This window comes from Sciurus vulgaris (assembly GCF_902686455.1).
Source record: "Sciurus vulgaris genome assembly, chromosome: 7".
In the NCBI taxonomy this organism is placed as follows: domain Eukaryota; kingdom Metazoa; phylum Chordata; class Mammalia; order Rodentia; family Sciuridae; genus Sciurus; species Sciurus vulgaris.
In genome coordinates this window covers 35,416,574-35,439,490 of record NC_136467.1, presented here as the reverse complement: position 1 = coordinate 35,439,490, position 22,917 = coordinate 35,416,574, and the positions used below count along the sequence as shown (strand labels likewise).

Genomic DNA, 22,917 nt, shown 5'->3' with positions numbered 1-22,917 from the left:
CACTTATGTATAAAAATGCATTGGATTTATGGGCATTGATCTTGTAACCTGCTACTTTACTGAATTCACTTATGAGTTCTAAGAGTTTTCTGGTGGAATTTCCAGGTTCCTCTAAATATATAATCATGTCATCAGCGAACAGGGATAGTTTGAGTTCTTCTTTTCCAATTCGTATCCCTTTAATTTCTTTGGTCTGTCTAATTGCTCTGGCTAGAGTTTCAAGGACGATATTGAATAGAAGTGTGAAAGAGGGCATCCCTGCCTTGTTCCAGTTTTTAGGGGGAATGCTTTCAATTTTTCACCATTTAGAATGATAGTAACCATGGGCTTAGCATAATGGCCTTTACAATGTTAAGGAATGTTTCCACTATCCCTATTTTTTCTAGTGTTTTGAGCATGAAGGGGTGCTATATTTTATCAAATGCTTTTTCTGCATCTATTGAAATAATCATGTGATTCTTGACTTTAAGTCTATTGATATGGTGAATGACATTTATTGATTTCCTGATGTTGAAGCAACCTTGCATCCCTGGGATGAAACCCACTTGATCATGGTGCACTATCTTTTTAATATGTTTTTGTATGTGATTTGCTAAAATTTCATTGAGAATCTTTGCGTCGATGTTCATTAAGGATATTGGTCTGAAATTTTCTTTCCTGGATGTGTCTCTGTGTGGTTTAGTTATCAGGGTAATATTGGCTTCATAGAATGAGTTTGGGAGGGTTCCCTCCTCTTCTATTTTATGGAATACTTTGAGAAGTATTGGAATGAGCTCTTCTTTAAAGGTTTTGTAGAACTCAGCTGAGAACCCATCTGGTCCTGGACTTTTCTTTGTTGGTAGGCTTTTGATGACCTTTTCTATTTCATTACTTGAAATTGGTTTATTTAAATTGTGTATGTCCTCCTCGTTCAGTTTAGGCAATTCATATGTCTCTAGAAACCTGTTGATGTCTTCGAAATTTTCTATTTTGTTGAAGTATAGATTTTCAAGATAGCTTCTAATTATGTTTTGTATTTCAATTCTGTCTGTTGTGATATTTCCTTGTTCATTCCAAATTTTAGTGATTTGGGTTTTCTCTCGTCTTCTTTTTGTTACTGTGGCTAAAGGTTTATCAATTTTGTTTATTTTTTCGAAGAACCAACTATTTATTTTGTCAATTTTTTGTATTGTTTCTTTTGTTTCAATTTCATTGTTTTCAGCTCTGAGTTTAACTGTTTCCTGTCTTCTACTACTTTTGGTGTTGGTCTGTTCTTCTTTTTCTAGGGCTTTGAGCTGTAGTGTTAGGTCCTTTATTTGTTGAGTTTTACTTCTTTTATTGAATGTGCTCCATGAAATAAATTTTCCTCTAAGTACTGCTTTCATAGTGTCCCAGAGATTTTGATACGATGTTTCTTTGTTCAAATGAGGATACTTTGATGTTTTCTTTAAGCAAGTGTCTTAAAATATTCTTGCTTGACCTCTGCCTAGATCTTCAAAGTCCAGAATATGCACACTAGTTTTGTTTAGCTTTTGACTGTGGCTAATAAAACCAGAATTGGTTGGATGCGGTGGCATATGCCTATAATCCCAGCGACTCAGGAAGCTGAGGAAGGAGGATTGAAAGTTTGAGGCCAGCCTCAGTTGTGAGGCCCTCAGCAATTTAGCAAGACCGTGTCTCAAAATAAAAAACGAAAAGGGCTGGGGTGGTAGCTCACACCTGTTTAATCCCTAGTACCAAAAATAAATAAATTTTAAAAATAAAATAGGATCTCTTTGTTTCCAATTCAAGGGCTTGGTGAAGTCACTTAGCTTCTTTTTATGTCCATAAAATGATTCATTTCTGCTCACTTTATGCTTCCATGACAAACCTATGTTTATACATTTATTGACCCTTTTAAATATACCAGTCTAGATCTATTTGAATCTGAACAGTCCTCCTGAATAATTTGCCTGCACTTCAATTTTTTTTTTTTTTTTTTTTTAATTTCTTGCACGATACACACAAAAATCTAAAGAGAGGTACAGATCAACGATGCACTAAACTTTTCACCACTGGTTCTTTTCCTTCTTTTTGGTTACAGTTCTGCCTGTGAACACTAGGTGGGACTAAGAGATGACTTGTTTCACAGTGGGCTTCACAGCCTTCTGACTTTTGAACAAAGTGTTGTTTGCTACTGGGAGTGTTTAAGTAAAATAGGTAAAAGTGGGCTATTTTTATCTTCTCTATTGAGATGGCTTCCTTGTTTTAAATAACTTTGACTAGCATTTAGAGAGTAAGATCTTGTATAACATTGAGGTAGTACAGCAGTGAGTGGCCATAATATACTTAATTGTAACTTATAGAGAGAACCAATAAAATTTAAAAAGTTATTAATATTTAATGTTCTTTAAAGAATCACCATGAGTCTGGCAGATGATTAAATTAAATAATTAAATTACTCTACAGTTATATTAGATTGAGAAGGGAAAAAATCACATGATGATTATATAATTATTATTTTTCCATTCTTAACGAAGCCATGTGTAAATTAGCACCCTTCCTTAGAATAAAGGCAATTCATCATTAGTAATAATCCATAACCAAAGTGATTATTTAGGAATACATTAGGGTAACTGGAAATAAAGCCCCATAGCTTTGTTTATATAGTTCATAACAATGCAGCTTATAGAATTGTGCACTGAAATATATTTTATGAAAATAAAAGAAATATAATAATTACCATATCAACTTAGCATTGACTGAGCAGTACTTGTTTTTCTTTCATATACCTAAGATAATGATATACATCACCTATAATAATATAAAGAAAAATGATTGTTTGTGGAAGGGAGGATATGAGGTAATGTGAGAATAAAGGAAGAAAGGAAGAAACATTTAACTGTAAAGTTAAAGGTATATTCTACTGAAGTAAGTTCTGGGAAAAATCAGCATGAAATAGTGGTTATGTCAACTCACCATGTGCTACTGCCCAAGGCTGCATCCTCTGGAAGGCTGGTTTGTATGCTGACCTCATTCACTCTTAGCAAGTTCTTTGTGTTTCAGTACTCATTAGACTTGCTGAAATTCCAACCACTGCTGTCTTCCTGGCTTTCTACCTTCTGGTTTTCCATTTGAAGGATGGTGCTGAGATTTCCAGATTGCTCAGGATAAACACAACCTGGTTAAAAGAAGAAGAGTAGACTCCTTGTCATCCTTTAGACCAGCATTTCTCAAACTGCTATTAATACTTTGCTTAACAATGCAGTATTTCATAATTAATTATCTTTAGGAAGTGCTACATTAAACAATTCAAAACCTGTTTCTTTATAGAATAACGTCAGTCTTCAGTATGCTCGTATAAATGTAAATTTCTGAGAAGTATTATGTTGTGTCACATGGTCAAAATATTTAAGTATGAAAAAAAATTTTTTTAACTTAAGAATACCCATCATTTTTGAGAACACACATGGAGAAATATAACCACTTTTCAGAAATATATTGTGACATTATCTTTAGGTGCCTATGCAGTCTGTAATATTATTGCATCTATTCCCTAGTGAATATAGCCTTCATTTCCTTTTACTGTAATTGCTTGGCAAAGTCCCAGCCCCAGTAGGATTCAACTTTCTTCCCACCATGTTCCTGTACTGGAACATTTGAATAAACCTGGAGAAAGACACATGGCTGCCAACCTCAAGTGAGCCCTTAGTCCTACTCTATCCTTGTCTATTCTTCCAGAGTAAATTTCATTTTCCTTTGTTCCCCCTTCAGACTTCTTACATCTTCTTATCTTCTCTTTCTCCTGATACCTTATTTCCCATTTTTATTGGGGTGGGGGCAGAGGAGACTTCTTCATGTCAGCACCTCTGTTTCCCCACCTTCCTGATTTTCTACCCATAGACTGACTGTGGGTGACATGCCCTGCTGCCACCTGAGAGGGTTCTTCTCTCAGAGACTGGTTTCCATTTCCTCTCACTGCGTCAGTTCTCCTATGCATCAGTAGATTACCACCTCTATTATTTCTATTAGTGCACAAATGAGAGAAGGGTTTTAATCCCTATTGTATCCCTAGCGTCTGAAACAATGTCCTGATCAAGGAATTTACTTGGCATGTATTTCTTGGCTAAATAAGGTAATATCTTTCATCTCATTAAGCACATTTTATTTTCAAGTAGTTTGTAAACTTAAGGTTTATGAAATTGTAGAGAGAATTCCCATATATACCTCACCCATCTTCCCAACACAAACAGTGAAACAAAACTTCTCTTTTCCTCTTTGGTACTTAATTTCTCAGCTTTCTTGTATAGCAGGACTCCTAAACACATTTTCTTTATGTCCACCTCCATTGTCTTTTCTTCCATTCTCCCTTTAACCCAGTCTGTTCAGTCTTTTGCTCTTTTCCATCCCCAACTTCACCAAAACAGCTTTTGTCAAGGATACTAATAATCTTGACACTGAAGACTCCAATAATCCGTTCTTGTCTCTTCTCCTCTTTGGTCTGTCAGCAGCATGTGATCCATTCGATTTCATTCTTCTCCCTTACCTTACCATTGGTCCTACCTGGACGTTACCTCCTACTCTCTTGTTCTCTGGATAGCTCAGCTCAGCTCATGGTATTAAATATCATCTCAGATGCTGGTGACTCGCAAATTTCTATTTTTTGCAAGGACCTTGATATTGCCCTTGAACTCCAGGTTTTACAATCATTATCTACTTGACATCTTTTATTATTTGTCAGACACATCTGTAATAGGATTCTTTGTTCGACACTTGGAATGCCAGCACTTATGCCTGCTGTCTCCCTCCTTCTCAGAAAATAGCAGCTGTGTTCTTGTGGCCTGTTCCCAGAGCTTTGCGATATCTGGACTTCTTCAGAGGACTCACACTCCGTATTAAATCTATTAGTAAATCCTTTGGGTTCTACCTTCAAAATATATGTCAGACATGATTACTTCTTGACTTGGTCCAGGCTGCCAGGATCAACTCCTCTGTAGCCTTCTGACCACCAGTGTGGTTTACTATCTTCTTGGAAGTCAGAATACTTCAAAACATGGATCAGGTTAAACTCCTCTGCCTAAAAAGCTCTAGTTCACCCCGAGTAAAATCCCGGTCCTGACTGTGGCCTAAAGGCCGTTCCTGTCTGACATCATTTTCTGTTGCCCTTCTGCTTCCCTCAGTCTGCTCCTTCCTCTTCCTGATAGGAGTTACCGGGTTACCACTCCACATCCTTTGGACTTGCTGTCTCTTCTGCTCAGAATAGTTTCCCTTCATTTGTTCAGGTGGCTCAGTTCTCCTTTTCTTCAAGTCCTTCAAGTGTTTGCTCATGTGGTGTCTTACTCGAGAGCCTGTTTTGACTAGGCTATATAAAGGAACACTTTCACACTCACTTAATTGACTCCTTTACTTCACGGCATTGTGCCACCAAAGTATATATACAGTTGGCCTTCGTTATACCCCTGGGTTCCGCATCCACAGGCTCAACTGAAAGTTGTAGCTAGACCTGTTACGGTTGCCCCTGTTCTGAACATATGCAGACTTTAAACATTTTTAAAAATTCTTCTAAACAGAACAGTGTAGCAACTTCTTACATAGTGCTGGTATTATACTAGATATTCCAATTATGCCAGAGATAAAGTACACAGGGGAGGGTCATAGAAGTTATATGTGAATGCTATGCCACTGTGTATAGGGGACTTGGGCATCCTCTGAATTTGATACCTGTAGGGATCCTGACCCAGTCCCCTGAAGATGCAAAGGGACAACTGTATTTTGTGTGTTTATTTCTTGTGTCTTCTTGCTCTCCTGTAAGTGTCATAAGAGCAGGGAATTTTAATCTGCTTTATTTGCTACAGTTTCTCCAGGGTCTACCCACAGCCTGGCCCATTATCGGCACTCAATATTTGAATGAAAGAGTGAGCAAGTGAATGGTGAGGCATATTGCATGTTGAGGTGGGGAATAGAAGAAGTGTAGTTAGGAAATCAGATGTACCAGATTTGCTTGTGGATAGAAAGGCTCTGGGAAAATACATGTGTGGCTGTAGTAAAGATAACATAGAGTGGAAGAAAGAGGCGAGGAAAAGAAACACCTTGTTCCAGTATCTGGCCTTTGCCATTTCAGTGGATAATATAAATAGCATGCTGGTTTTTGGGAGTGATTGAACTTCCTGACTTTGCACATGTGCCCTTATAGATGCTGTGAAATAATTTTAGCTTGCCTATGTACATAGAGTCTTAAGTTTATTTTTCCACATAATGTTTATGAATGGAAATTCTGAATTTTTATGTTACCTTTGTACTTACTATCTTTGAAGTTTCAGGATATAACAAAATTCGTGGGTCAGATAATCTCGTGGTGTCAGAAGCATATGATATTTGCTAAAATCTACTTGGTATCAATGTATTAGAAGAGTGGAAGATTTTTAGTTCAGCAATTCTTTTTCAAATTTGAGCATAATAAGCAGAACTCTGTAAAGTGTTCGTATTTCTAACCTTTTTCTTTTAACTTTTGCTATTATTTGTGAGTTTATCTAATTACAGTGTTTTAATTTATGTAACCTACAGGTGTGAAGCATCTAGTCCCCATATTCATCCAGTTGGTTGGTGTAAAGAACATAGAAGAACCCTTATTACTCCACCAGGTTTGTCTTTGTCTCATATCATTTATATACTTCATGAGTCAGTGACTTTTTCTTTAAAGGGCCAGGCAGGAAATATTTTAAGTTTTATTTTGTAGAGTGTGTCACAACTTCTCAACCCAGTGGTAGCACAAAAGCAGCCACAGGTAGTAGTGAACAAGTGTGGTTGTGCTGTAGTCACATGGTGTTTGTGAAATGTGCAGCATTCCGCTGGCCTAGCTCACTGACCCCTAGTGTCCCTTCAAGGATATGAAGCATTGGCTAAGTTTGTATCAGTCTCAGATTTTTGAATTTTTTTGGGAAACATAAGTTCTGCTTTAAAGGAACTTTCATTTTTTAACTTAAAATTCATCACTAGGCTTTATATTTGTATTTAAAGATATTGTCTAATTTAAAGATATTGTCTAACTGCAGATGTGAATTGTCTAGACTTGAACAAGTACAGAAAGGTGGACGTAGGGGACACGGCACAGTGGGTACAGCATGGACTTCATATTCACATCGTTCATATTTAAGTGAGAACTCGAGGCGTTAAAGTTTTAACTTAGAGCTCACATATTCCCTTTTCCTTTATTTACTTTTTTATTTTATTTTTTTATTGTGTGTATGTGTGTGAGTCCTGGTTCAGAAATAGATTTTGCACCTTATACAAGTGCTGCCTCTCTTTCCTCTGAAGTTCTCCTGTGCTCCAGCTGCCTGCCTCTGGCCTTACGGCCTTCTCAACTTACTTTCTCTCTGGTAGAGAGCAGTGCTACTGCTGTGATACATAGCATCCTTGTTCTGTGGCATTTTGAATTTATTTTTGTGTGCTAAAGAACAGATTCTGCAGCTTCATCGTAGTCAAGACAGTGTTTTTGAGCACTTCGCTATCGAAGGTGTCATGGTCCCTACTGGTAGGGAAAGGCAGGGTCACCAGCTGCCACAAAGCCTCCCTGCACAGGAGATGTCTGCTCAGCGGTCACAGGAAAAGGGGAGCCCTAGCTTTGCTAGGAGCTGTTTTGTGAATGTGGCCCACAGCATGTGAGAGCAGAGGTTCAGCTTGGAGCTTTCAATGGTAGTCTTGTTCCATTCTAGGGACTGGTTTCATTTCAAGGCCTGTCCCTAGATCTTGATACACTGCCTCACTTAGACTGTCTGATCTTCACCCTCAGGGGACCAGCCATTCCTGTGGCTGTTGAGCCTAGTCCCTTCTACTTCTGAGTTTTCTGGTATGTTCGAGGGAGGAAAGGAAAGCCTCTGACCCAATTTACAGAGTTGTTTTGAAGATGAAAGGGACTTATGCTATGTAGTGTTAGAGGAAGGTATTAGTGGTGCCATGGCCCAGATGTGGTGCTGCCTAGAGGAGGCCCGGTGTTCAGCCCTCCTGTTCTGCAGCTTACAGAACAAGCTAGCTGTTTGTGTAGTTGATTCTCTGTGACAGTCATCATCTGAACTACTCTTAGATTCTACTCTAGGACTCTTAAATTCTAATATTTTCTAATTTGATGTCAATCCTTCCTTTCCACAACACCATTTTTGGTCGTAATAAAAAATTTGGTAAATAAACAGTGGACCTTATGTCAACAGTATGGGAGCTATGTGGAATAAGACAGGAGAAAATGAGTTATAATAGACTGTTTAAAAATCAAACAAAAAATGATAAACCAGGGAACACAGGTTCCTGGTGATACACCCTAAGAGAGGGTGGTGTAAGGCATTATTACCAACTTCTTATCAGAGATTAAACACCTTTTGTCTCCTTTGATTACCTTTTATAATTTGGTAGAAGAGGAAAAAGTACATAATGCCTAACAATATGAATGTTCTTAATGCCACTGAACTGGACACCTAAAAATCTTTAATATATAAATTTTATATTATATGTAACTTACCATAATAAAAAATATAGCAACAACCTGTAGATTAAAAGAATGGTGTACTGGGCATGTGCTGATGTTACTCCTTGATCCATGACTAAAGACACCCTTTCTCTAAGGGGAAATTCCTGACTCATTCTCCCACCTCCTGTCTGAAAAATAGTCCTCATCACCCAGGTGCATTGTGTAGCTGTTCTTGCATCTTCCCGGCTGCTTCAAGAATGAGTCCATCCCCTGATCAGCCCTCCTGTTCACTTTTTCTGTAAACATGCCTATCTTTACTGTTCTTTTTCCAGAACTAATATCTTCACATTTTAAAATCATTTTTTTTATTTTGAATTTTTCATGTTATAACATTACCACATGCTGTTTTTTAAGTTTAGAGTGAAAAACAAGATAACTATAGTTATCTTTTTAAATTTTTTTTATTCATTTTAGATATCCATGACAGAATATATTTTGACATATTATACATACATGTAATATAACTTATCTAATTAGATCCCATTCTTGTGGTTGAATATGATGTGGAGTTATATTTATGAACATAGGAAAGTTATGTCTGATTCATTCTACTGTCTTTCCTCTTTCATCCCCCCTCCCTTTCCTTCATTCCCTTCATTGTCTAATTCAAAGAACTTCTATTTGTTCCTCTCTTCCTCACCTATCACGTGTTAGTATCTATCATCAGAGAGAACTTTTCAGCCTTGGGTTTTGGGGGATTGACTTATTTCCCTATCTTTCTTAATACTTTGGTATTAGTATGTCATTAGCCCTTTTCCCTATACATATGCTCACATGTATGCTCACATGCATGCCTACACATCAGTTTTTTTGCAGTTTTGTGGATTGAACCCAGAACCTTGCACATGTTGGGCAAGCACTGTACCATGGAGCTACACCCCCAGTCTTTTAAAATTTTAGTTTGCAACAGGGGTCTTACCAGGTTGCTAAGACTGACCTTGAGTTTGGGATCTCAAGTAGCTGGTATCAACAGGCATGAACTGCCATGCCCAATTATATCAGTTTTATTTAGTAGAATGTTCTTATTCAAATACTTAAATTGTGCAAGTTATGTTTCTTAAAAATGTATTGTAAATGTATAGATATAGACTTGCATACTTTACTTTTAAAACATTTTATTTTGCAACAGTTTCAAGTATAGAAAAGTTTCAAGGATAGTACAGAATTCAACTATACCCTATCTTGACCCAGAGACTGATACAAGTTTGTCAGTTGTCCCAATGATGTCATTTACAGTAAAAGGATCAGGCCTTGCATACTCAATTGCAGATCTCTGTGGTCTCCCTCGGTTAAGCTATCTTTGACTTTTTTGACCTTAATATGTTTCAGTGTTACAGATTAATCTTTCTATAGATTATCTGTGATTAATACCTATTTTCTTGTGAGATACTTTAAGATTGCTTAACTATCCCATACCTCATCTTAGTCTCATTCACTAGTTTTGGAATCCATTGGTACATCTAATATTATTCTAAGTTGATAGAAGGTAATTTTCTTATTCTATAACTCATTGTTATTAGGTAACATTGTTCTACAAAGAATAGCTCTCTCATTTTCCCCTTTATTCATTCAGTTATTTTATATCTGCTTGGACCCATAGATTATTATTGTTTATTAGTGAGTGGCATTATTTATTTTCATATCAGATCTTGTGAGTTTTTAGCAGTTGGGAGACCTGCCTCTTTGATATATCTCAACCATTTTTGGGGAACATCATACTTTCTGGCCCAGCTTGCCTTGACCCAACCCTAGAGTCTTGCATTTCTCCGAAGAACCTTGTTTTTTTGTTCTTATTGTTGTTGAGATTGATATTTAGAAACTGAGATCTGGTTGCTAGGTGTGTTTATTGCTACCGGGGTGTTGCAGGCCTCTCAGTGGACATAGGAAATATTTATACATATGTAAATATATACAAAAACTTTACTTCAGTCTATTTCTGCAACCATGGATTGACACATTAGCCCTGATTCAGATCTAATAACAGGCTTCATTCCTGTTTTCCTCTGTCCATATTTATGCCTCTCTTCTCCATCAGGGAGAAACCTGGCTTCCATTTTCTCTAATATATTTGCCTATTTTCTCAGTCCCCTTTGTGCAGAAAATGTCCTACCCTACTGGGCCACCATTAATGTCTGCTCATGCCTGTATAATGGATTTCAGGCTCTGGAGGAAACAAAAAGCAATGGGAGAGAGGAAAGGATAGTTATTTTTGTACTTTCTACTAATAATATTCTGTGATTTATGTGTATTTCTTTGACCTCATAATGTGAGGAGGTATCTGGAATATTTCATATATTATTTTGTATACATGTTAAATATTCTTTCTAATAAATCCTATTTCATATATACTTTACATTTTTTGCATATTTCCATAGTGAGGGTCAATTTAACTTGTTTTTATGCTTTCACATTTACAAATAATTATGCATTGTCTTTGTACATATACATGAGATTTTGTTAGGTTAGTAAGAAATACAACTGCTAGATTAAAAGGTATTTGTGTGTGTATCTTATGTCTAAAACCATCCTTACTGATAAGGTAAATGACACATATATATATAATTTTCATCTGAAAACCAATAAATCATGATCTAGATAAGAACAAAGTGATTATTACAGATAGTTCTGAGTGTGTGACTGATTTAGAGATGTTATGTGTATGTGAATAGAGTTGCCTACATTATCATGGTAGCAGTATCTCATAATTTTTGTAGGGCATTTTGTTATTCTCACTATCATATTGGCTAAACCTCATAGAATGTAATATTTTGTTTCTTAGGATACCCAAATGTGAAACATTTTTCTTGGGATAAATACTTAGAGGAAACGAATTCTTTACCTGCTCCTGCAAGAGCTTTCAAAGTGGTGAGATAATGCATTTTGCACTATTTGGTTAATTTGTGTTGATGATATTATTTATTCACTGAAATCTAAGAACAGAAAGAGAATGTACTGGTACACTGAATTGTAGTGAGAAGAAAATAAAAGGTTAAGTAAGATGTTTTTTAAAATTTTACAGTTTTGAAAGTCGCAATTGTTACTGGAATTTTTGCTGTTCTCACACACACACACACACACACACACACACACACACACACACACACACACAAATATTTTCATTTTGGACCTTGAAGTCTCCTTAGAAGAGAAAGCTACTTGAGACTCTGGTAAGTGGTTGAAATCTTATAGCAGACTTCTGTTTTTCTAGTTAGATATTCTGAAAGACCAAAACTGGAAAGGAAGATGTTTTCAAATGAAAATCATATTTGTAATTCCTTTAGATTTGCTTATGGCAAGCTGAGATGCTGTTTTTGATTTTATTGGTAGAAATTGGCATGTTTAATTATTAAAATACTGGGTAATTTTTTTTTTTTTAATAATCTTTCTCTAACCTAGGTCATTACTTCTTGTTTATTAATTTCTAAGATTCAAAGTAAACCTTATTTCTGTTTAAAGAAATAATGAATGTATATTTTTTCATCTCAAATAACTTGCTTTATAATTTCTATTTTCTTGTGATTTCAAAGGACTAAAAAATGTGACAGTTTTATCATAGCAATACTTTTCTGTAAATGATACATGTATATGTAAATTGCTAGGATTTTTAATTATAGAATTAAGGGATATGTACAGGCTCAAATATAGAAGGAAAAAAACATCAAAAAGTTTTAGGAGCAAAACCATATTATACAAAGAGAAATTCTCAAGGAATTTGACTCCATATGATAGTAAATTCAGGATTTAAAAAGGAATAATATTTAGACCAACATGTTGTATTTGTGAATTTTTCTCTGTTCTCTAATTTTCAGGGATTCTAACACAATGCAAAGCTGCATTGTACCTTGCTTTTTAAACTGGTTAAAATTACAGAGGATCAGCCTACATGTCTAGTGTCATATCAGAGAGAAAACTAAGATATCTTGAGTTTGACCTTTAAGTGTTTTGTGTTGCTTACTCTGTAACTTTTGCATGATTTTCACATTTAATTTTTAGAGCAATACTTTCATTATACCCATTTTACCGAAGAGGGACCAGAAGCTTAGAAAACATAAGCCATGGTGTATGGTCCTGCACCATGCCAAACCATCCCCTTGCCTTCTGCTGCCTGTAACTTCTCCAGAGTCTCATATGTTTGTGGGATGTTGAGGTGTAGGTAGCTCTGGGTTCCCCTTTTTCCATTCCTGTCCTATAGGATCTATTCCATCTTACTAATTTTCTTTCTTTCTTTTCTTTTTTTTTTTTCTTGTTTGAAGCTATCTTCTGCTTTTTGCCCTCATTAGCACTTACTAGTCTTGGTGTCTTGTCTCAGCCACTTTAATGTTTTTCCTCCCCTTTTTAATATCAGATTTTATGCTTGCTGAATTTTGCTAAGACACCTCCAGCTAATGAGAGAAAAAAATAATCATCTTCCCTATAGCTAATCAAAAAAGTAAAATATGTTTGCTTCAGCCTTTCCTGCTCACTCCTCAGCTAGGCACTTGGGCTGTTTCTCTTGCATGTGCCCTTGGGATTGTGTTTTTTGATAGGAAAAGGTGCTGTGCAGAGCCCATCTGGGAACTTGAGAGTTTAAAAAGCTGGAAATAGCTCATCTATTTCTTATTCTTTGTAACATTGAGTCCACCTGCTCTTCCTCTGAATCTCTGATAACATTTTTGTTGTGGCAGAAACCTCCACATGGATTCCAGAAAAAAATGAAGCTTGAGGTTGTAGACAAAAGAAACCCCATGTTTATTAGAGTCGCAACTGTCGCAGACACGGATGATCACCGAATAAAAGTAAGTACTCTCTGTGTGCTTTGGTTTTGGCTTTTGTTACAAGTTGCCTTGCCTGGAAACTTCAGAAGACACTTGTAAAAGTCCTGTAAATTAAACAGTAGGAATATGCAAAGTGTGACAATGCTTCTTGGGAAATCAGCATTCATCCAGGTTTTTCCTTTAATCTACCTAAGGTATTTTCTCTTTAATCGTGAGTGACAATTTAAGGTTTTGAGTATTTGGAGAAAAGTAGATACAACAATGTGCTGTTCAGAAGAAAACATCTTCATTCTCCAGTAGTATGCTTTTCTGAAAATAATTGAAGTATAATGTTTCTTGTGAGGTGCATTAGATTGTAGTTGTTCCAGAAGAATATCCTGTCTTTGAATATAGGACAAATAAAGAAATAGCTTGATAAATAAAAATGGATTTTTTTGAGGCTGAGTCATAAAACTCAGATGCCTCTTACAGGGCAAGCAATTGTTGGGGAGGGTGGGTTCAGTTTGTTGGGGCAAGCTGGTGCACGTGAGCAGGGTTCCAGGTTGGGAACCCTCATCTGTTTGAAGGCCTCATCTGTTTCTGCCTTCAGCATTTACTTCCCTTTTCAACCAGAACAGTATCCATTTTCTTCCTTCACAGGATTGTTTGGCATTGCTGTTAGGATAATAATAGTTACAACAGCAAGACATTCATCGTACACGGCATTTTACAGGGTAGCAGTGTTCTCGCATTAGTTGACATTTGTAGTAATTGCAACGTGGGGGATGTGTGCTGTCATCCTTATTTTATTGATGAGGCAGAGACTCAGAAAGATTAAATGAATTACTTTATTCATTACTGGCTATAGCAGAACTAAATCTCAGTTCCATGCTATATGAGCCTTAAATGTATGCTCATTTTAAAAAGATAATCACATCCTCCACTAACTAATGAGATAATGTATGAGAAAATAAATTTTCAAATAACATGAAAAACTATACACATGTAGTATTTAAATAAAATAGAAATTTTAATGTTTAGTTCCCTTTACTTAAGGTTATATAATTAATCATGTATCATTGGTGAAAATTTTAGAAATAATGCAAGGCCTGTGTTAATAATCATTTTCAAGTGCATTTTCTTATCAGTTGTGCTTGGTTGTGATGTAAGTCTTAAAGAAATCAATATTTTAGACATAGAAGTATTTTTAAAAATAATATAGACTAGTTATCACAAATGCGGAATTAAGCATGGTACTATCTTTATAAGTCTGTTTGCACAGAATTGAAAAATTTAACTGTTTTTAGTTTAGGTTCTCACATAATGGCTGGTAGGAATAAAAGTATCCCAGGTGTTGTGAAAAACAGTTTTGGCATTAGAATCTTAGAATATTGTTTATTCTTTAAAGAATTTCAGTCATAGGAATTTATTTTTGGGAATAACTAAAAGAAATATGCAACAACAGAAGCTCCCATACAGTTCAGCTATTCTGGGTACAGTATTTAACACTGAGGACAACACAAGTCACCTATAGCAAGATAAATTACATCTATGTGATGTTACAATGAAGTATTTCAGATGCATGTTTCATATTGGAAAGTAAAAAAATTCAAGTTTAACATTATAATATATGATTTATTTTTTTCTTCTAAAGAATGGTTATATAAACAGTTCTGAAAAATAACAGCAGTAATAACAGTGTTTGTCTCAAGGTGCTGAGACTAATAAATCATCAGGTTTCTCTTGTTAATGGTTTTTCTATATTGGTTTCAGGAACATATATTACTATCTGATTAAAAAAAAAATTAGGTCAACTCTCTGATTTCACATGTGAGAAAATTTTGACACAGAGATGTCCAACACTCTAAAGTAGAGGATAGTTAACAGGAGAGGTTTGGACTAGAATCCAGTTCTTTACTTGGAGCAAATCATCCCTCTAAAACAACATCCTGGTCAGTACTTGACACCCAAAAAAGAACTGGCTGTGAGCTGTACAGTTGAAGATTACCTTTCATAATTACTAGAGTGAATGTCACAGCTGAAGGTGAACCCTCTACAAATATGTTGATGTTTATCATCACCTTTAAAGGTCAGTAAACAGGGACAGTGACTCAGTTCCAAATTCATCAGAGGCTGTAAAAATATTAAAGGTTTCAGCAGTAGGAGTTTTTCTAATAATATAAGAGGTAATAGAGAGCAGGAAAGCTTATTCTTTTTCTCATGAAGGAAGAAAAAGAAGAGTAAAATTAGACTTAAGTTATTAGTGTAGCTTATTATTTTAAGTTTCTCAGGAATAAAATCAAGTCTTAAAAATCAACCTTTAAGTTTAACAGTATATAATATTTCACACTTTGAGCTATTATAGTAAAAAGTTTTAAAAATCTGATATTTTATCAGATGATCTTGATGAAAAACATTCAGGACTGTTCTGCTATATTTACGTTTTGTAACAGAACATAATACAGTCGTCCTCCATCCCTCCCCAGTCCCTAGGAACTTTCAGCACTTAGTTGTTGCTTATGAAGTTTTATCTCCAGTTTTCTAAAATAATATATATCCTGGCATTTCCCAGTTCATCAGTTTTAAATATGGCTTCTTTGCTTCCTGTTATGATAGCTCAGGATTTAGATTTTTTCCCACATTTTTACTGGTGCATTATAGTTGTACATGTTGATGGGATTTGTCATTACATATTCATACATGCACACACATAACAACATAATTTGACCAAAACCACACCTAGCATTCCCCCCTTCCTGCCTGTCCCCCACTCTTTGGTCCCTTTCTTCTACTGATCTCTCTTTGATATTTAGGAGATCCACCCCTACCTTTGTTTCCCATTTTCCTCTGTAGCTTCCACATTTGAGAGAAAACATATGACTCTTTGCCTTCTGAGTTTGACTTATTTTACTTAACATGATGGTCTCTGGTTCCATCCATTTTCCTGCAAATGATGTGATTTCATTTTTCCTTATGGCTGAATAAAACTCTCCTGTGTGTGTGTGTGTGTGTGTGTGTGTGTGTGTGTGTACATATATATATATATATACATATACATATATATACATATACATAATACACTACATTTTCTTTATCCACTCATCCATTGATGGATACCTAGGCCAGTTCCAAGTTTGGCTATTGTGAGCTATAATGTGGTGACTTTAATTCTTTAGGATAGATACCCAAGAGTGGTAGAACTGGGCCATATTGGGGTTTCATGCATAATCTTTTGAGGAGCCTCCATACTGATTTCCACAGCAGTTATACTAATTTACAGCCCCACCAACAGGATTTAGATCTTATGCCATTCTTATTTTCCCTTTTTCTTTCAGCAATACAACATTGGTTTGTTTTCTTTTCTTTTCCTTTTTTTTCTTCACTCTTCTTATTAAGTACTACTGTGCCAAGTAGTCTTTCCTTAAAACTTTTTGTTTTTCTTGGCATCAATAATCTCTTCATAGTTTGTTTTATTTTTTAAAAATCATCCACCTCCTCATGAAATTTTAAACAAATGTTCCAATATCTGTGTTTTGAGTCAAAAGCTCCAGTGTGTTTTTCTGTCTGTCTCTGTTTCCTTGAACTCTTTTCCCTACAGCTCAGCAGCCACCTCTTGAGTGGATATAGTGTCAGCCCGGGACTTCTTTTTGCTGACACACTAAGTTATATTTCATTTTCCTGAAAATCTCAAAAGTTATAGTCGCACGCTTTGTTTTTCTTTGTGTACACTTATCTTGATGAATCATGTCTTTTTGTGTCTTCCTAAGAAAGGGTATGTGTGAAGTGGATATTTTTGACTTCTTGCATGTCTGAAGATGCCAATGTATACCAGCTATGTGTTTGACTTGTGTTGTGACTAGGTGAGATGTTGTGGGGAGAGAGCTGTTTCTGATTGGGTGTTACAAGCATTGTTCTGCCTTTCTCTCAGTCTTGGCATTTTGCTCGGCACACCTAGGGCCATTCTGATTCCACCTGTTTGGATTATGTTCCTCTCTGCCTCCCTGGTGTTCTGAGGCTTCGTGGTGGCTGCCTCGTTGCAAGGGTCTGTTCCTTAGGCAGAGTACTTGTGCATTTTCAACATAGAACTTATGTCCTTCAGTTTCTGGAAATGTTCTCCTGTTGTTGTTTTGACAGCTGCTGCTTCTCTCTGTTCTCTTTCTGGAAGTCCTGCTATTCTGGTACTCTGGTACTGTACTGAATTGACTACTTACTTTCTTGTGCACCCCCCTCTCTTTTAAAATTCTATTTGCTTTTCAATACTGAGTCTATTTTCCAAACCTTCTATTTCATTTTTAAGTATACCTGTGATTTTTTTAAGGTTTTTTTTGTCTTATTTTCTAGTCCCTCTTCCTTTTCAAATAGGATCTCTTTTTATATCCTGTCCTATTATTGCTTTTTTAATCTGAGGATACAACTGATGGTTTTTCTTCTGTTCCTTACTTATTTCCTCCAAATTTCTTTCTTAATTAGCATGGCCTCTGCTTTCATTGGCTCTCCTCAAATGTCCAGTGATCCTTGATTCTGTTTATATTAAGAAAAAGGTACGATACACTAGCTGCTTTCATGGGTAGACTTAGAGTTGCTTCTCATATCTGTGGGGATTTGTTTCAAGACCCCCAGTGGCGGTCTGGAGGCAGATAGTACTGAACACTGTGGGTGTGCACACGCCCACGTGTACACACACACATACACACACACACTCCCATATGTATATATTTGTGATGTAGTTTATAAATTTATAAACTACATAAGAGATTAATAACAATACTTAGTGGTAAAATAGAACAGTAATAATAAGATCTTATAATAGAAGTTATGTGAATGTGGTTTCTCTCTCTCCCTCTCTTTTTTAAAATATAGAATTTTCCATTTTAACATTTTCAGACCACCTTACCTAAGATAACTGAAACCATAGAAAGCAAAACCATGGATAAAGGGGAAATCCTCTGTTGACTGGTGGGTTTAACCGTGGCATAGGAAGCAAAGAGGCAGGCTTCTCCCAGGGAGGTCCCCCTGTTGGCATCTGGAACCTCTCAGTTTCTGCAGCCAGGGGAAGGCTGACCCAGCTGCTGCCGGGTGGGACTATCCATGTTGCATTTTGCCACATGCCCTCGTCCTGGAGTTCGTGACTGTATTTCTCTAGAAAGCCAACCTTTGCTCTTTTGCAGGGTGGCCGAAAAGGGCTTTGCTTTGTGGGTGGGGTGGAGGAGCAGATCTAGGGTTCTAACCAGCCCATATTCAGACTGGGAACCAGTCTTGGCCTTTTTGAGACCTTCCTCTTCACCCACCTGTGGCGTCCAGACTGAGTCCTTCTTGGCTTCTTTGGGGAATGGAATGGCCTCTGTTCTGAGCCCTCCCTAGGCACCTGAGTTTCAGTCCATCCACTCTCCTAAGAAGGTCGACACTCCTTCACCTGTTTTTTCCTCCCAAATTCATCATTCTCATTTCCCAATTATCAGCTACTTTCGTTTTTTGTTAGTCCTTGTGGGTTGATACCTTTTCAAGCATATTTAATTTCAGGAGAGACTGGAGGTAAGTGCCTGGGTCTTAAATGTGTTTTACTGAGTTGCCTTTCACTTGAACAAAAGCTGGCCAATTTTTTTTTTTTTTTTTTAAAGAAATAGTGTGCTTTCTAAAATATTAACTTTTAATCTTGAAATTGTTACTGTACATAGTTTTTATAAAGGATTCAAGTTATACTTCTAGGTGAAAAATGTATCCAGTTTCCTAAACTATAATTTTAAACAGTTAAATGATCTGTTCTGTTTTGGTCCATAATAATCTATTCAACAGTGTTGCTGAGTTATTTTTATTTATGATTGTTATAATGGAATAGTGTGGGAATAATTTTATGTTTCTCTTTTGTGTTTGTAAAAATTTTAATTGTTTATGTTATATGTTTATGTGTCTTTCTCTGCTGCTGTTCTTTTAGGCCTTTGGCTTTATTTCAAAGTAGTACCCAGTAAGAGAAAAACGATTACTAAACATTTCTGTAACGTGATGTTTTCGTTTGTTAAAAACCTCTTAATATGCTACAGACTGAAGTCTTAAAAGTTTCCAAGGATGAAATGAAACTATACAGACTTCTTTAATGGTTTTTAAATTTAGCCTTCAAAGTTAGAATGTTAAGATTAATATACTTTTGTGCATATTTATATTAACCTGGTAGTATATTTCTGAATGCATTCGTTCTTGATATCTAAACTAAATTTTATACCTGAAACTTCAACTTCTAAAAGGCTCCAGATTGCCTACGAGCACAGTTTGTAGATGGTATTAGATCTGTCTTCAGTGTCTTGTGTATATTAATCTTAGATCACCTTTAAATTGCCAGACTGAGATGTCAGTTTAGATTAAAACTCGGAAAGGATGTGGTATCACTAGATATAATAGCCTCAACATAAACATTATTTTTATTGATACTTGAGGAAAATTAAAAAAAAATACTCTTTGATCTGTGTTGCTGTCAAGATTTTTGGAGACTGTACTGCCATATGGTAATGTCCTACTTAAGGCCAGTGGTTCTCAATTCTGACTGCACATCAAAGCTACTAAGAAGTTTAGTAAATGGCATACAGGAGCACAGAACCTGAGTCAGACCTGGGGAGTGAGAACCTCAGGGTGGTTCTGCCTTTTTCTTTTTCCTTCCTTTTCTCTTTTCTCCTCAGTATTCATAAATAATTCTGGTGTGTATCCAGGGTGGAGAATCACTTATCTTGTTGAGGACTGAGCTCACTAACTAGAGGCAGATACTAAATTTTATGAACTTTACTTGTTTATAATTAAGGGAGCATGAGTTATGTTAACATTCATTCCTATGTAAAAGAAAGAATCTAGGGATGGCAAGATCAGAATAATTGGAGTTTCATGTCTAGTAAAACAAAGATGATCTACTCTGATGAATCGAAAATCAGAATTCTTAAAACTTATAATGTCATGTTATGATAGCTCATTTGTTAGTAGAATTGATGTTACAAATTTGTTTTTTCAGAAAATTGTCATGAATGTCATTCTTAATGTTATTTGAACGTTATTTTTGATCAGAGGAAAGGGTGGTTTTGAGTGAACTGTGAGTGCTGTTTTATATTCAGTGTATGTGAATGATGAATGATTTTATTTCTGATTCTTGAATTCTAGATCTAGTTATTCCTTCTAACTGGCTGTATGACTGTAGCTAAGTAATTAGTATTTGTCTCTTTTCCTTGTTGAGATTCTGTGATTTCTTTCAGGCATGGAATTCTGTGAGACTTTGAATGTAGGAAAACTATTTTTTAAACTGGAGAAAGTGAATTCATTGCAGAGGACATTATTTTGAACCCATAAATATGTACTTTTAATAATTGCATAATATTTATCCTGTGAACATACCATAATTTATTTAGCCATTCTGCTAGTGGATCATCTGGTTACTTTCAGTTGTTTTCTATTACAAGCAGTTTTGCTAAGGTGATCAAGTTAATGATGATGTATTTCACATGTTGATTGTTTTTGCGAAATAGCTCTCAGAAATGTCTCACCAGTTAACGCTCCTATCAGCAGTCTGTGGGAGTGCCTGTTTATTTTCATACTTAACCAGCTGTAAGAATCACCAAAATGTGAGCATTTTTATTTTTGGCAAGGTGGTAAAGAATTGCATCTTGTGGCTTTAATTTGTAGTTTTTTTAGTTTTAAGTGAAATTATGCCTTCATTCGTTTACCAGCCACTAATATTTATTTTCTTGATAATGAATCATTTGTATCTGTAATATTTCTGTTGGAATTTTTATCTTTTTATTTTGATATATGATGTTTTAATAAATTAAGGAAGAAGGTGCCTGATTACCTGTGTAGCTTGTGTATTTTTTGAGTTTCTTGTGGGTCTTCCATCTTGTTGTGGTAATATTTGCCATTCTGAAGCTTTACATCTCTTATGTAATCAGAGTGATTAGACTTTTTTTTTTTTAATGGGTTTGAATTTGGTGACTTGAAATGATCACAAATAAAATTCACTCTGCTTTTTCTGCAGTGTTTATTGTTCAACTTTTAATATTTGAATTTTTAATCCATTTGGCATATATTGCCTTAGAAGGAGTGAGAGATTAGTAGACTTTAAAAAAGAAATCAGTGGGCAGAAAAGGTAAAGTATATAAGGTGTTTCAGTATTTCCTTTCATCTTAAAATATGAAAAAAATATATTCTACCTAGAAGATGTAACTGATTCCTAGTGACATTGACTGAAAGACCAGCTGCCCTTTCACATGGTGATCAATAAAGTCGACAACACTGCTCTTTATATCTTTGGGAGACGTTGTAGTGATTTATAAGAAAAAAAAAAGATATTTAAAAATGCATTTGATGGAGAGGTATTTTGTACATTGGATTTATTTACAGTAGGATATTTAATTTTTCTTTTTTAAACCTCACTTAACATCTACTTGGAAGGTCTTCTACTACACTTTTCCCTCCTGTGTCCTCTTGTTTCCTTCCCTGATTTTTCCAATTGTTTAAACAGTATTTATGAGTGTTTGATGTAGAACATAGGAAGATGCTGTAATAGTTTCTGTAATCATGTTGCTCATAATGTTGAAAGATACACACAGTATAACTATAGAACTGATGTTCAGAATCCTTTGGCACTTACTGTTTAGATACTATCTTGAAGGTATCTAAAGGGCCTTTTGTTTCACGCTGTGAATAACTGAAATGATTAATTGGGCATCAAATCTGTAAGTTAGGAGAGGATACATACATTTATGCTGTGGGCAGAACTTCTACCGTAGGAATTTTTGTGACTGTTAATGTTCTTCTCTTTTCCAGGTTCACTTTGATGGCTGGAATGGTTGCTATGACTACTGGATAGATGCAGATTCTCCTGACATTCACCCCGTGGGCTGGTGTTCCAAAACTGGACATCCTCTTCAGCCTCCCTTGAGTAAGAGACATGAGGATAACTTAAACAAATATTTCCATTTTCTTTTGTAGCATGCATAATTTAAAACCCCTTTCCCTTCTCTTTTTCTCTCTACTGTATGTTTCTACTCTCTATAATTCTTTTTTTATTAAATTTTTAATTATCATAGTCACAAAAACTTAAAGGAAAAGAAGTAGTGCCTGAAAAAGTTTGTTTGGATATTCTTTTGCTTTTATTAAGAAGTAAACATTGCTTTCTAAAATTAGTACTGCCCAGTGAGGCAACTCATGCCTGTAATCCCCGAAACTTAGGAAGCTGACGGCAGGAGAAGTCGCAAGTTCAAAGCCAGCCTCAGCAACTTTCTGAAACCCTATTTCAAAATTAAGAGCTAGGGGTTGTACCTTGGTGATAGAATGCCCCGGGGTTCAATCCCCAGTACTACCAAAACAAATAAACAAATACACAAAATCCAATAACAACAAAAAATATATACAGTATACACACACACACACACACACACACACACACACACACACTACATTTTTGGAAGATGATTTGTCAGAATATCTAAATTTAACATGTCAACCATAATAGGGACTTTATAGTATAGTTTTGCAAAATGTTACCACTGGGAGAAACTGGGCAGTGTAAAAGATCTTCCTCTGTATTATTACTTAGAACTATGTGTGAATCTACAGTTATCTCAGTAAATGTTTGAATTTAATTCAATTTTTAAAGAAAGATGAACAGAGAGAACTTAACATATCATCTCAGTTTTGGAGGAGGATAAATAACTTGTAAGAAAAAATATAGGAAAT

At 35.7% G+C, this 22,917-nt stretch overlaps 1 protein-coding gene across 7 annotated transcripts in view; it reads left to right on the top strand.

Annotated features, from left to right (window-relative positions):
- The window catches only part of L3MBTL3 (L3MBTL histone methyl-lysine binding protein 3), a 286,629-nt gene that overhangs the window by 55,415 nt on the left and 208,297 nt on the right, over positions 1 to 22,917 (top strand). For all 7 annotated transcript variants that reach the window (XM_079148191.1, XM_079148190.1, XM_079148189.1 and 4 more), the window contains 4 exons: positions 6,523 to 6,599; positions 11,256 to 11,341; positions 13,141 to 13,251; positions 22,006 to 22,120. In XM_079148191.1, the coding sequence (XP_079004317.1) occupies positions 6,523 to 6,599; positions 11,256 to 11,341; positions 13,141 to 13,251; positions 22,006 to 22,120 (389 nt within the window). The remainder of the gene's footprint in view (positions 1 to 6,522; positions 6,600 to 11,255; positions 11,342 to 13,140; positions 13,252 to 22,005; positions 22,121 to 22,917) is intronic.